The sequence below is a fragment of the Mytilus galloprovincialis genome, chromosome 8 (assembly GCF_965363235.1).
Source record: "Mytilus galloprovincialis chromosome 8, xbMytGall1.hap1.1, whole genome shotgun sequence".
NCBI classification, from domain to species: Eukaryota; Metazoa; Mollusca; class Bivalvia; order Mytilida; family Mytilidae; genus Mytilus; species Mytilus galloprovincialis.
Window position 1 is genome coordinate 38,961,248 of NC_134845.1, and position 15,709 is coordinate 38,976,956.

The window sequence follows — 15,709 nt, forward strand, 5'->3', positions numbered from 1 at the left end:
GTCTTTTCATGTTTCTTGTGTGATTTAGGAAGCCAATACATAGTGGGACACGTGGGATTTTTACACAACACATACACAACATATTATTGTCCCTTGTTGATAGAAAAGGAGGAACAAAAAGATTAAAAAATCCTTCATGGAGTAACAGGATGCGACTTACAATGAATCCAAATAGTGTCAAAATACAGTTAACTTGTTATTTTTAGTTGCTCATGCTTGGACATAACCCTAAAATTTCCACCAAGCACTAACTAGAGAATGTAATAATGTCAAGCCAGCATTATGTGACAGAATGGATATCATGCTACTTTCAATAAACCACATAAAAGTGTAAAATAAGGTCAAAGCAAAAATAGGCACGACAAACAAAAATGCACTATTCTAAAAATATCTAGATATTATATCTTTTATCAGTTGAAAATAGCGTTCTGATTCACTTCTTTGCATTAAATGCCGACCAATGACATCATGTGTTTTATTACTGGCATAAGAATTTTTTCAAATTGAATCTTGTTACTATGTTTATTGCATAACATGCATAAGGGAAAGTAAAATACTATACTCAAACCCGAAATATATGATCATAAAATAAAATAAGAGTATCGGAGCTACCTGATGTTAAAATCAATTAATTAATTGTTAGTGTTTTTAAGTACCAGGATGAAAAAATACAGCACAAAGAGACCAGTTGTGTCAAATGATATTGACCTTAGGATCAGGATCAGGATAAGTCAATTTAGATAGGAGTGACTAGATGGACTATTTTGACCACTCAGTCACTAAGGTCCTACCTGATACACAAAAGCCTATGAAGGACACTGAGGCTTTATCTGTTTGACAAGTTCAAAAGTGTGCAATCATTTAAAAAAACATTTAATATACTCTTTATTATAATATGTATAGTCTCATGGAACCATTCATTTATCAGTACAACAACAATTGCAAACAAGTAGTAAAATGTCAATGGTCACTTGATCTGGAAGGAACAGCATTTCTCAACAAGCATCTTCCATCAGTTAAAATAAAAGTTCTATCTAAGCTCATCATTTTTCAACCTAAGTAAAAGAATAAAAAAAATTCAGACTTACATCATTTCTATATATTGTATAGTGTAAACATGCACTATATATAATAACAGGAAAACAATATACATGTATACCAATATGTGTATAAATGGCAATCAAACCTATCAAAATAAATGTACATATAATTCTTGACAATAATAAGTTTACTGAAGATTACATTTTTTTTATTATAAAGCCAAAAGCATATTTGTTGAATTGTAAAATCATATAATTTCAAGTCTTTTGAAAATTTATGCCATATTGGAAAAAAAAATCTTCAAAAAAGCTAATGTTCACACACTTATATATGCAAAATTATACTTAGAATATATATATGACTATGAATGAACTGCATATACAATAAGAGATTTGGTTAATTGCCAATGAGACAACTCTCCACAAGAGACAAAATGACACAAACATTACTAGCTATAGGTCTCCGAATGGCTTTCAACAATGAGCAAAGCCCATATCGCATAGTCAGCTATAAAAGGCCCCGAAATGTCCATAATGATCCAGATGTTCAAGAACTGTCTTCCAATATTATAGGAATACGGCAGTGACAGAGTATTGGTATTGTCCCCTAAATACTCAATTCAGCTTGAAAAAGTTTGTACCTGTTATGACCTAAGATTTCATTCTTCAATGCAGGTTATGACCTGCATTTTCATTTTCACAGGTTGACAGGTATGATATAGTTCACCTGAAGATGAGGGTCTCACTAATAAGGGAATTCAAATTTTTACATCACAGAATTTCTTTTTTTTTGTCATGTATCAATGGGATAGCAACTTCCAAGCAAACAACACTTCAAAAAAACAAACAAAAAAACTCATGGATTAAAACTGATTTACAAGGGAGATAATCACCTGCTTCATCCCCTGATTCCCTGTCATCTAACATGTCTGTATCTAATTCATCATCGTTTGTGTCACTTTCATCATCATCATCTCCATCATCATCTTCCTCGTCTTCTTCTTCATCCTCCATGTGCTGAAAAAATTAAATTAACTTTCAGAACATATTTCATAAGTGATTCTTTTAACAATGTTTGTTTACATAAGCTTCTTTTTTCATATACTTAACATATAAATTTATCAATATCATGAATATTGTGACTGCTCCTATATCCTTCAATATAAGTTGGGATACAAATTTTATGAAATCATATATCCATAAAATTCAAGTTTTCCAAAATTGGTACTCACTTAAATTATAAATGTAGTCAGTATTGTGTTGACATGGTTCGTGGTTGTTTATTATTTTTGAAAGCAATGCCTGTTATTCATCGTATTACCCTGTATGTTAGTAGAAAACTGTGTTACAAATAGTTTAATGATGCTTGCCTACATTTTGTGTACCAATTTATTTGTGTATCAAAGCAGGTCTTAACTAAACTATGAATCAGATGTCAGAAATACATTTGGTACTGTGAGGACAGGTAGGAGAGTGTGCTTTCACTGCTATTTATTATGGTAACTTGAGCAATTTAATTGTTTTCATTAGGAAGAAGATTCATTGCATTTACCCAATGTAAAAACAACTTTGTAAACCAATATTTGCAATAAATGCAAAAAAATTGCAGAAAAAAGTCTCAAATTTGTAACATGTACATGATGAAGGAAAAAGATTAATATATAGTGTAAGAGTTAAACATGTCACAGAAAAAAAATAACATTTGTGATAAAAGTCACATTTCTATTTGATTTTTTTCATTTTTACAATAAATTACCTAATTCAACACAGTTCTCAATCAGTCAAAGATGTGTAAGAGATATAACCTTAGACAAGTCAAACACAATTATAATGTACCTGTTAGCCTAGAGCTGTATTTAATTATTATCACTAAAATGAAAACAGCACTTCCCTTTACCCTTGACTGGTGATTTAAAAGATTAATATGATCAATTTCATAATTTTTTACATTAATATTGTAATCTATATCAATGACTTAAGAAAAGCAAACATACCTCTGATGCTGTTTTTCCAATAGGAACAATATTACTGTCTTTCTTTGCAATGCTTTCCATCTAAAAAAAATATTTATAGCAAAGTCAAAATTATTGCATGAATTTTTCTGCAAATTAAACTCTTTATCATGGATTTCAGCACTGCCATCATGACGAACTTGTGCAGTCAGGGGACTTACTTAAACAAGTGATTTTCTAAATCACTGATTCAAGTAACATTATTTCCATAAAGGTTGGAAGTTAGAGTTGTCTTTCTTTAATAATCACCTATTTAAGTAGTACAAATTAATCACTAGAAGAAGTGATTTAATATTAGTGTAGCTTTAAATATAGAATACTAATGATCCAGGGACTAATTATGTTTCTAAACTTATCAGAACCAACATCTGTGTTGTCTTGGATGACCAGGTCATTTCAGGTGATGACCTTGTACTGAATCTAGGATAATGACATAAAAATCACTTGTTTAAGTATCAGACCTCAATTTCCTTCCCAATAATCACTTCTTCAAGTATTATTCTTTTAATAACCCCCACTAATTTCAACACCCCTGAACAGTAAAATTTTTATCACGAACAGTAGGATTTTATTACATAATCTGAAAGATGAAACCTTGAACTTCACAGGAAAAATACTCCCACTGCTGTGAAAAATCTTTTAAGAAAGTATCAGTTCATTATGTAAAGCCTTTATTATAGCATTTTTTCAACTAAAATAGAATTTTCAGGTAAATGATAGCATCAAAGGTATAAAACTTGCTACTTAAAAGAAGCAAAAAGTTCATATTTTTTAATTTTACTAATTAAAAGATGTTATTTAAACCTATGTGTTTAAAATTTTGAAAAAACTACAAAATCCCAATTTGTGACAAAACCTCGAATTTGCTACTCAAATAAGTGATTTAAAAATCACTTATTTCAGTAAGTCCCCTGACTGTTGTGATTAAGAATAAGTGCATACGGAACAAATATTGGCTACAAATTTTAAGCTGTGGGCTACCATTGCCAAAATCTTAACTTCAATCCCTGGACTTACATCTAGAATTGACACAGAGGATCTGTTGAGAACAAAATGTACAACAGAAGAGATGATTTCAGCTTTCAATTAGTGAACTTTTCATCTCTATCTGGCTAGGAACATGCTAGCTGTGCCTGCATTAAGATTACACATGTACATTTAACTCAGTTGATTTCTTGATAGAGGGTTTATGCTTATAAGGATCTATTTGACCACAGGTTCTAGGTTTTATTGGTGCCATCATGTGTTAGTTGACCGTTATGAAATATCAGTTTCAGAGATAACAACAGTTAATGTGTTCAAATATTGTTATTGTCACAAACTCGACCACTTTTCCTGGAATGTTTAATCACTGTCATCGCTGAGTTGTAGAATTATTCCATAACTTGTTCTTACATGAGTCACATGTGGTGCATCTGAGTTCACCCTAGTCCAAATAATTATGAAGTCTTGAAAGGCTATTATAAATTTATTTCTTTGACGCCTTACATCAACGCAGGAAGGGATCAAAGCAAAACATAAAAATAGCATCCCAAAATGTCATAATTATTTGGACTAAGCTTACAATGAAAGTCAGTACAACCAAGTCTCACGCATTTCACATGAGACTCATGCTTTTTCATGCGTATTTGGCGGCATTTTCCTTTGATCTATTTTTTTTCTTTTTGATCTTTACAATTTTTGCCAAATCTCACACATTTGCTTCATGAAAACTTGACTACTTGAACACATTGTTGTAAGTAACATACTGAAACATCTGGACACACATAACATCCTTGTGGATAATCAGCATGGCTTCAGATCTAAACACATCTGTGAAACACAGCTATTTACTTTAAGTCACGAACTACTTAGTTACCTCCATAATGGCGTACAAACTGATCTTATTATTTTAGACTTTTCCAAGGCATTTGACAAGGTACCTCACAAAAAATTATTAAGGAAGATGGATTACTATGGCATAAGGGGAAATACCTGGAATTGGGTATCAGCCTTCCTTAATAACAGAATGCAACAGGTTGCCCTTGACGGAGAGGTATCTAGTCAAATGCCTGTGGTAAGTTGGGTGCCCAAGGCTCAGTCTTGGGTCCACTACTTTTTCTCATCTTCATTAATGACCTACCTGCAGCAGTAACATCAAAAACACGCTTGTTTGCAGATGATTGTATCTTATACCATGTATACAGAAACATAACAAATCACCAAGATTGTACCATACTACAAAATGACCCAAACTACCTTGCCAAATGGGAACAAACTTGCAAATCTCTCACTGTGACAAGATCACAGTCACCATTCAAACATGACTACATGTACAAATGTATGTATTAAAAGGCCACATTTTAGAATCTGTCAGCACTGCACATGCTGCAAAATATCTCGGTATCACCCTTTCTCACAACATGTCTTGGGATACACATATCAACAACATTACTGCAAAAGCAAATAAGATCTTAGGCATTCTTAAAAGAAACTTAAAAATAAACCAGGAAGAAACAAAAAATTGGCATACAAATCCATGGTACGTTCGAATTTAGAATACTACTCTTCAGTTTGGTCACCTCACACCAAAAATAAAAAAACAACATTGAAAAAATACAAAGAAGGGCAGCACGCTACGTCACCAACAGGTACCACAACACCAGTAGTGTCACTTCCATGATTGACCATCTTCAATGGAAGTCAATTGAAACTCACAGAAACATCAATCGAGTTACTATGCTGTACAAAATCTCACACCATCTCATTGCAGCAGACCCTAACCTTTACCTTTTACCACAGCCAGTCAAAAACACCAGATTCACTAATTATTACAATACCAAACATTTAGCACCAGAACAGATTACTTCAAGTACAGCTTTTTTCCATTCATAGTTGTTACGTACTGTGGAACTCACTTTCACAAAGCATCATCAGTGTTAACTCAACTCCCTGGATCAGTTTAAAATACTGATCCAGAGTCAGTATATTTAGATATCCAACCTGTTTGTACAAATGTGTTAATTTTTGTTTTGTTTTTGCACAAAACTATTTCTGAATTATTGCACTCATTAGTTATTATATTTTATTAAGTATCTGTTTGCAATGCGCCGACGTATAGTCATCAATGTGCTGATGAATCGTTGTACGATGTAGATGTAGATAACAGCCCTGCTAAGCACACCCCTGTTTTTTTCTATAGGGGTTTGTGTTGCTTAGTGACATCTATTTTTTTTATATTGTGTTTCATAGATTGATGTTTTCCCAGTTTGTCTGTCATTATTTGGCTGTTAGGTATCTTAAACATCTTACTTACTTTTACAATAAATCCAATACAAATTGAAAACAATTAACTGTTGCATTTTTTGGTTAGCAAAAAAAAATATAAATGCAAATTTACCCATGAAGTGTGTTCTTCTTCCAGTTTTGAAATTTCTTCTTCGTCATCGCATGGTTTATCAACGGTAAACCACAAAGGATCTGAAGCACTTGGTACAAGTGAAGGGAAAAACGATGACATACTACCAGTATCTGAGTACTAGCACAGTTTTGTATAAATAATTTACAAATTCAATTTGTAAACATTTAATTCAGGGTAGAAAAAAAACTTGTAATTTAAAACAAATTGTTCGTTATCTGAAGCACTTTTGTGATCCAGACTTTTAAAATCTGAAATCCACAAAAATATAAAGCAAAACGGTCTTAAAAAAAAATTTCAATATCATTTTTTGGGAATTGTAAATCACATTGTATAAATAAAATCAATACTATGTTTTTGTCTCAATCACAAAATCTATACAAATACGTTATGACGAAAATTTAAAATTGAGAATGGAAATGGAGAATATGAATATTTCATTCCTGTGTAGTGTTCTTAAAACTTCATTAATGGTTCTTAGTTGGTGCAGTCTTTGATACTTCCGGTTTAAAGAGACACACGTGGTTGATGTAAACAGAACAGAATGTCTGACAGAAATCACAACAAACTGCCAAACAATCTCCCTCAGCTACAAAACTTGATAAAACGTGATCCAAATTCATACAGAGAAGAGGTTATTTTACATTGTTAAATCTATTTACAACATTTTATCATCTACCTTTGTATTGACTATTTCAACCTGTCAGCTACATTTTTGACATCATTAAAGTGTAAAAGTGCATCCACAGCCATAGGCACGTGTTTCTATCCATATGGGAAGGTCGACTATTCATAGCTTCTAACATTAGGCAGGCATTTACCTTAGTCCAATTAATTATGACATCTTGGAAGGCTTTTTTAAATTTTTGCTTTGACGCCTTCCTGTGAAAGGGAACGAAGTCCATATCATCAATTTTTTTAATATTAAAAAGAAACGGAAAAAAGCGTAATGTTTCCGATTTCCGACAAACAAACGAAACCGGAAGAAACAAAGTTAATGATTTTAAGTTCATTTAGTATATTGGAAATTATATATCGTTGTGTCATATGTTTTCGTATCAACCACATTTCGTCGGTTTCAACTTCATACGCGCACATTGTGGTGTGATTTTCGGTTTCTACATTTATAACAACAACACCACTACAACTTGACAAATTTAAAACATATTCAACGTCGCTTTTTAAAGACGTTAGAACAAATTTAATAAAACTGACCTATTTAGCCTTTTTTATTTAATGTCAAAAATATGTATCACTAGAATAGTTGTAGAAAAAAAATCAGAAGGTTTAAAATAAAGTCCAGATATGTTTATTGCCTGTCAGACACCGGATCTTCAAGGCATGTGACTGTCATGTTTTTTTTTGGCCGTTTTAATTACAACCCAGCGAGCTAAAATGAACAGGGTTCTTATATAAAATGGTTGTTCAAAATCTAATATTCAATATTTTATTGACAATTCTTCTTACACATCCTTGATACAGTACTCTTCAAAAATATCGATTCGATAACTTTTTTCTCCGATTTCCGTGTTTCTCGGAATCACACCGAGTACCGCGGATTTCACTCCTAAAATCCTCCAAAGAATCTCTCCCAACACCGCGTGACTGTAAATTGGTTTATTGCCCATCGGATGTACTTTAAATTAACGACGCGTGACAACATAATTGGATTACCCAGATAATTTACCTTTGAACATTTAATCGATCTTGGTTGCACAGGTGTGCTTTAAAATCACGGTATTATAAATTGAACAAATGTTTTCCTTTCTTTGACAGATAAAGATGTGACAATATCATTTAGAATAAGATAATTATTATCCTTTATATTTGTGTCTTATGCCGTTATCTTTAAAATAGAACGTACATACGAAAAAGTATGAAGAAAATTGTTATTTTGTGTTTCTATTACAGTCCGGTCAGGTCATACATTGTGTAACTGTGTTCTTTCAGCAAGGACGATTTTGCCACAATTAGTTTCTTTTATAACTTATTCAATAAGCAATATCAGCGCATTAATTGTTCATTATTAAAAAATCAACTGGCTAATGAAATCATGTTGTTTTTTCGGTAACCCGATTCATCGGATCATCAAGTAAACTTAATTTATTGAGCAATGTAAAATATGATGTTTCACCACCTCGGTACATTTATACAGACTTGAATAATTCAAATTACGAACAGAAACTGTTAAATGACAACTCTGTTGACAAAGAAAATAATTTCAAGTGATATTGATAGTGCTCGTCATTTTGCATTTTACGGAACGGTTTTCAAATTGACGAAAGTATTTATATCAATTTCGTCATTTGAATTTGGAAAGTGAAAAATATTTTCACATTAATTATATAATAAATGTACTATAATTCTACCGGTGTTTGACAAGTTTATGACGCTCAATCATTTTACGTTTACAAAAGATGTTAAAAGTTGTGATGATAAGTAATCCGCTTATCGCTATCCGATAGGTCACTAATCCTTTAATTATTAATAAAATTTATCAAACCTCATAATTGCCCATCATAATATTCTATTCCAGTTAAATCAGTCATCATTTTATTTTCAAAATTTCCCAACCGCCTACAATTGGCATTTCTTTATCGTATTATCATGATTATTGTCATTTGAATACAATCAATCACCCCGGACAATTTCCATCATAATTTCAATTAATACATCACCAACTGTAAATCTATATTATTGACCATGGACATATAACTATAAATGTACTTTCTTTTTTGAAAGATAAAACATTAAAATTCAAATAGTTAAAATGTGTTCACGTTTATTCGGATAAGAATTATATTTTCCCGATAAATCAATTGTAAAAGGACCTTCTGGAGCCTCAATACGATTGCACAAAAATGTCGTTCTGCAACTTTAGAAACCTTGAATGGACTTTCCCACGGTCGGCCAGAAAGGTCACCTGAGTTTACTAGTACGCGATATTTTTTCCCGCCCTTTAAAAAACTCGTGCTGTGGATAACATTGATGTTAACTATTTTTAGCATTTAACATTGTTAAGTAAGTCAAGTTCAAGTTCAACCCAACCTGTTGATAACTGAGATGTGTATCGTGGAATTGTCTTCGCACGGCAAATAATTGTTTTTAAAATCTTTTGTTGAAAATACACAAATTTACATTCATTGTGCGAAAGTTAATATTAAACAAAGTTGAATTAATGCAGCTGGAAGTATTCCTGTTGTAACGGAAATGTATTATTATTCTGCTGTACTGCCAACAAATCGTTAAACGAAAATGCCGTAATTTTTAAGCATAACGAATGGTGAATAATATTTTCCTTTTTACTTGAATATACAAAACTTTCAAACACGTAATTTTATTTAACTGCTCGAATTATTTTAGCGAAAGTTTCCGGTTATTTTTACTCAAGTATGCTCATTTCGTCAATAAAATATTAAATTACTGGTGAAGACATCGAGGTCAAAATTAAGTAGTTTTCATTTTTTATAAAACTTGAATACAATTGAAAGAATTAACAACAACATTTTGCTTTTAAATCTTTTATTCATTCCAGCAATTAGATAATCGTAAAAAGAAAATGCCGTAGATTTACACAATTATTACGGGGCAATTATTTTGTCTAATGAATGGTGAATAAATTTTCCTTTTTACTTGCATATATAAAACTTTTAGACTTATAATTTTTAAATAAAGACTTTAACTTTGAAGTAGAATATTTTGTTTTTCACATATTCCGCTATATTTTATAATCGTTTTTTTTTTTAAAACAAGTACATTAAGGTTAAGATATTTTTAGATGGGCTAACAAAAAATACGAAAATATTTTAACTTTAGTTTTTATTACCACAAATGAAATTTAATTAGTATTAAAGACATTTAAAATTATACACCTGTTTGACACTTAAACTGGTACAGTAGACCGGAAATATAATTCTTTATTACTTCAACCTTTACCTGTCAGGTAATCCAATTACCCATTCAGTCTTGTGCCGGTATAGATCAAAGTAGGATAAGGGCAATTAATTCCTCGGTGTAGAGAGTGAGCTCGTTATCACAATAAACATTTACCTGATTTTGGGAGAGATTACTCCCAAATTCCTCCCAACATTTTGGGAGGAATATCGGAGTTTTTCGGAGTGGCTCCGACATTTTCCTCGGTGTAGGGTGTGGGAGAGTTGGTACTCTTGAAGGGTACTGTACATGAAGATGAAAATAGTCTTAACTTTTTATATTTAATCCTAAATTTTGAAAACTGCGTTTTATTTTAGAAAAAAATAATGTATTTTGTACAAACCAGGTGCCAATCTGAAATTAATCAAAATCTAACAATTTCAGCACATGAAACACCAACCTAAAACTATTCACTAGTAATTTTTAGTACTGAAAAGAATAAAATAACTTTTTTTATGATTCAAGCGATCACCAGAACCATGACCTGATGACTTTAGAAAATATTAATTTCCGGATTTTAAAGTCATTTCCAGTCTGTGTACTGATCCAATTTATATACCATACGAAAACATGTGACACTGTTTTTTTACATACAAAATCGCAAAGTAATCGGAAACAGTAAAAAAATCGTAGTTAGCCTTGACAAAAAAAACTAGATACATAAAATCAATCTACAGGACATGCTTTTTAAATTTGAGTAAACACCTGAATAAAAACTCAACAGTGAAAACCGTAAGCAGTGAAAATTGTTATTAGTACGAAAACACATTACACGATGATATATATATACATTTTTTTTATTGATTTTTCACATGTTGTAGGGGACAAAGTCCACTAAATATACAAAAATAGTTGAACTTCCAATGGATAGAAACAAGTGTCTGTGTGTACATCAGTGTCATCACATGATAAACTCACAGGGACCTGTAGCATAGATGTTTTGGGGCAGAAATATATAATATGCTAGTCGCAAGCTTTTTTATTGGTAAAAAGACAAAAAAAAATCCATTCAAAAAACAACTATGTACTTGCAGAAATTGTCTTTTGCTTGATTGATAAGCTTTTCATTTTTACAGTTTAGTTAAAATATGCAAAAACTGGAATAATTTGTAGATCAGGTCATAACCTTGAAGTAGATCATTCTAACTCTAAAGAAAACCAATCTGGTTACCTAATATTGCTTGACCTTTTTCATGTTTGTCTGATAGTAAGAGTAGTTAATGAATATTTGATTACAGAAAAATTCTCAAGGGTACTTTTAAAAGCCTTAGAGCACTAACTTACTTCCCAAGTGCACTGGTGAAATTAATATACAAAGAAAAGGGATAATTGATTTATGTAGGAAAATTATAGAAAAGTTTATGAAAATTTGGTAAATCAATGAAATTAGCATTTGAAGATCAAAGAAAACACATAATCAATGTAATAGGTGATAATGAGATTAATAAATTGAGATAAATGAGGTGTTAAAATATTAAGAAAATAAACTAAAACAAGAATGTGTCCATAGTACAGGAATGCTCCACTCACACTATCATTTCCTATGTTCAGTGGACTGTGAAATTGGGGTAAAAAAATCTAATTTGGCATTTAAATTAAAAAGATAGTATCATAGGGAATCTAAAGTTGTACTTAGTTCAAGTTGATTTGACTTCAACTTCAAATAAAATTGAGAATGGAAAAACTACCTTGACCAAAAACTTCAACCCAAAATTTTAACCTGAAACTCCCACTATCATTTTCTATGTTCAGTGGACCGTTAATTTAGGGTCAAAAATTTAATTTGGCATTAAAATTAAAAACCTACGATGTTTTTCCATTCATTTGTCTGTCCCGCTTCAGGTTAAAGTTTTTGGTCAAGGTAGTTTTTGATGAAGTTGAAGTCCAATCAACTTCAAACTTAGTACACATGTTCCCTATGATATGATCTTTCTAATTTTAATGCCAAATTAGAGTTTTTATCCCAATGTCACGGTCCACTGAACATAGAAAATGAAAGTGCGAGTGGGGCATTCGTGTACTGAGGACACATTCTTGTTTTCAGCATGGGTAAAGTTTAATTTGTGATATTTTATTGGGATAATTTATAGAATTGTATTACATTAAAATGGAAGAGTGCATCAACCTGTAGTTAGTTTATAACTAAATTGTCTTGAATGTTTTAGATTTCTTAAAAGTGTATTTATAAGATAATAAATAACATGAATAACATGTGAATAATGATTTTCTCTTCTTTTTTAGTTTCTGCAACAATATCGTCACTTTCAGTCAAATTTACAAATCTTCCAGTTGAAACCATCAGAATATTCCAAAACTTTAGAAGAACTAGTTTTGTTTTTGTCTCAAGTAAGTTATACATTAGTTAATTCATATTATAAATTTAATTTATTAATTTAGGTATGTTATATGTACAATATGAACATGTGTATGAAAAATGGTTTATACATGTACTTCACATAAATTTTTTATGGGACGAATTTACTTGTTATTACAGTACATTCCGGTTATTTGCATAGCCTATTTGTCAGACGAAATTATGCAATAAACCGGAGTATGCTTATATCTGAAATGCCAAAATACGGAGTCAAATAACATCAGTAAAGGAAATCCTAAAGAAAGATGAACGTCCATAATCCACTTACAACATATTGAATGATTATTTATTCTAATAAAAGTTATTTGTCTAGTGTCATGCATTTTATTTCATTGTTTATTATTTCAATAAAGTTTATAAACACATTTAGTTTTAGTTTATTTATGTACTGACTTTTCCTTTACCTGAGATACGAAAATGAAATTGTTCTAAAAATAGATTTGTTTCTATGACCCGATGACCCGGATGTACAAATTATATTGTTACTCTTTGATTAAAACAAACTGTTAAACAATGCTACACAGTTTATAATCATTTGATACAATAAATGTGTAATGAACTGCCTTTAATATGCAGTATTTACGGATTGCACAGTGATGTAACACTGTTACTTTAACCTCGTTAGTTTCTTATATGCAAAGCAGTTTTAAAACAGGTAATGGGGCCCTGCAAGGGTTATTTGCTGGACACAAGTGTTGAAAGTGAGAAAATATAATAATTTTAAGTTAATGTTCTTTTCAAAAAATATTAAAAATAAAAGATTGATGTATGAAATTCTTCAACCATATATAGATGCCCTGTAATATTTAACATAAATGTAGATCACCCAAAGCCAAATTACGAGATTGCACATTGAATAATGATCGATAATTAGCAGGCGTTATTGTTTTAAAAAGACACCCAAAAGGTCATCTATGAACAATGTTTGAAATGCAATCAATAATTAAAACACCTTTTGAGATAGAAGATCATAAAATGGTTATGTTTTTACAACAATCAGCTGATTGACATTTTTATGACCTCGAGGCTTAAAATAGAATATGGGAAAGTTTACCTGTGTACACATCGAGGCCTTTTTTATAATGATATAAACAGGAAAGAAACTGTGTTAAAACTTTATTTAAATAACACAGAAGTAAATCTGAAATAATATAAAAAATTATGATGCATTCAAGAAAAATATACTTACCAAATTGCTGTTTCCGGTCAAATATCTCGTCAGTTTTAACTTTTAAGCATATCTAGCTGGCGATTATTTTCTATGCAATTAACCGAAATGCCACTTGTGGGGCTATGCATATAACCGTACAATTTAACATTAGATGAATGGGAAATGGTTTTGTGCAGGAGAAAAGTATGCAATTAACCGAATTATGCTATTAAGCGGTATGCAATTAAGTGGAATCGACTGTATTGTCATATCATTATATCTATATAGCTTTTGACTTCAAAGTTGCTGAATTTCAGAAATGTTGTCATTATGTTGTTTGATGCGAAAGATTATGTGAAAAGAAAACTATTTTGTATAATTATGTCCTTTTAGAATACAAGTTTCATGTAAACAGTAATAAAGTATAATTATTTCTTATGCAGCAAACATCCTGCAATCTGATTGGTTAATTACCCCGGTGTAAATAACACCCCACCCTTGTTCACCCCCATGGGATAAATAAAATTTTGCTAAAAAAAATTTTTTTTTAATTTTTAACCAGAAAATTCAAAAGAACACAAAAAATTTCTGAATTTTCCCCAGAATAAAGAAAAAAAGTATAAATTTGACAATGGACAGCAACATCGAAGTTAAAAAAAATGTTACACTGGAAATTTTTCATTACCAATTTTCAATTTTACATCGTGATTTAAAAATGAGTAAAGGAATTTTTCCTAAGAAATAAATTCGTTATCTTGGTGTAATCAGGGGTGTACGGAATTTTACACCGTTTGTTGAAAATTCATACACCCATTGGGCTGCCCCTCAGGGTGTATGAATTCTGTACACCCCTGATTACACCAAGATAACTAATATTACACGTTAATAATTAGTATCATCATGATCATAAGTAAGTAATTTATGATATATTTAAGACATGTTGCAAACTTGTTATAGAAAAACAAATGGTCTGTATTGTAATGATATACCAAATGTAAGACATACAAGAACTTCAAAAGTCCTCTGTCAAATTGAATTATTTATTGATATATAAATTTTCTTACTTCCAGAATATTGCTTGCAAAGATTGAAAAAATTACATTTGAGATATATATTTTGTAGGTTTCAGGATTATTTCCAGAAGACTCATCAGATTTTCCACAACAGTTATGGGATGTCCTGAAAGTACATTCAACAGTTCTGGACAGGAATATGAGAATGGTAAGTGAAGAATGATTGGTAAAGCATATACTTCAGCCAAATTCAGAAAAAAGTTATTAGAAAATACATTTTTGTAAAGTAATTCCATAATAAACACTCAAATTATTGATGTTTTGTATATATATATATTCTACAACGAAATTTGTTTTACATGCACACGTATAAAAATTGAGGTTTTTATCCAACGCAATCATAGGTTTGAACGTAGTTTTCAATTTAGACTTACAGCTTACAATATGCTATAAAATATATATCTACCTTTGATAGACTGATATAAGACAATGATGTTCCAGACCATATGAGTATTTGGACCGTACACATATGGTCCGGACCGTATACGTATACTTGTACAGTCAAAACCATACGCATACGGTCGGACCGTATGAGTATACCCGTATGGTCCAGTACGAGCTGACCATACATATTTTAGATCATATGGGTTAAATCATGTAAATTTTAACAAATTAACATTATTCACAATCTTTATTTTAGTTTTACTAATTAATATTATTATAATTACACGGATAAAATGAACAATTGAAATCAAATATTTGTTGAATTGTATATCTTGATCCTAATTTT

At 31.0% G+C, this 15,709-nt stretch overlaps 2 protein-coding genes across 2 annotated transcripts in view; one reads left to right on the forward strand and one right to left on the reverse strand.

Annotated features, from left to right (window-relative positions):
* Positions 1–857: 857 nt before the first annotated feature.
* LOC143041897 (anaphase-promoting complex subunit 15-like) lies at positions 858–6,596 on the reverse strand. Its single transcript, XM_076214030.1, has 4 exons — positions 6,432–6,596; positions 3,035–3,094; positions 1,934–2,057; positions 858–1,055 (listed from the first exon to the last, which is right to left on the reverse strand). The coding sequence occupies exons 1-4, from the start codon at positions 6,549–6,551 to the stop codon at positions 1,051–1,053; spliced, it is 309 nt and encodes a 102-aa protein (XP_076070145.1). The 5' UTR covers positions 6,552–6,596; the 3' UTR covers positions 858–1,050.
* Positions 6,597–6,924: 328 nt separating this feature from the next.
* The window catches only part of LOC143041896 (protein SDA1 homolog), a 51,148-nt gene continuing 42,363 nt past the window's right edge, over positions 6,925–15,709 (forward strand). The window contains exons 1-3 of the mRNA XM_076214029.1: positions 6,925–7,083; positions 12,624–12,728; positions 15,029–15,127. Of these exons, the coding sequence (XP_076070144.1) occupies positions 6,994–7,083; positions 12,624–12,728; positions 15,029–15,127 (294 nt within the window). The 5' untranslated portion in view covers positions 6,925–6,993. The remainder of the gene's footprint in view (positions 7,084–12,623; positions 12,729–15,028; positions 15,128–15,709) is intronic.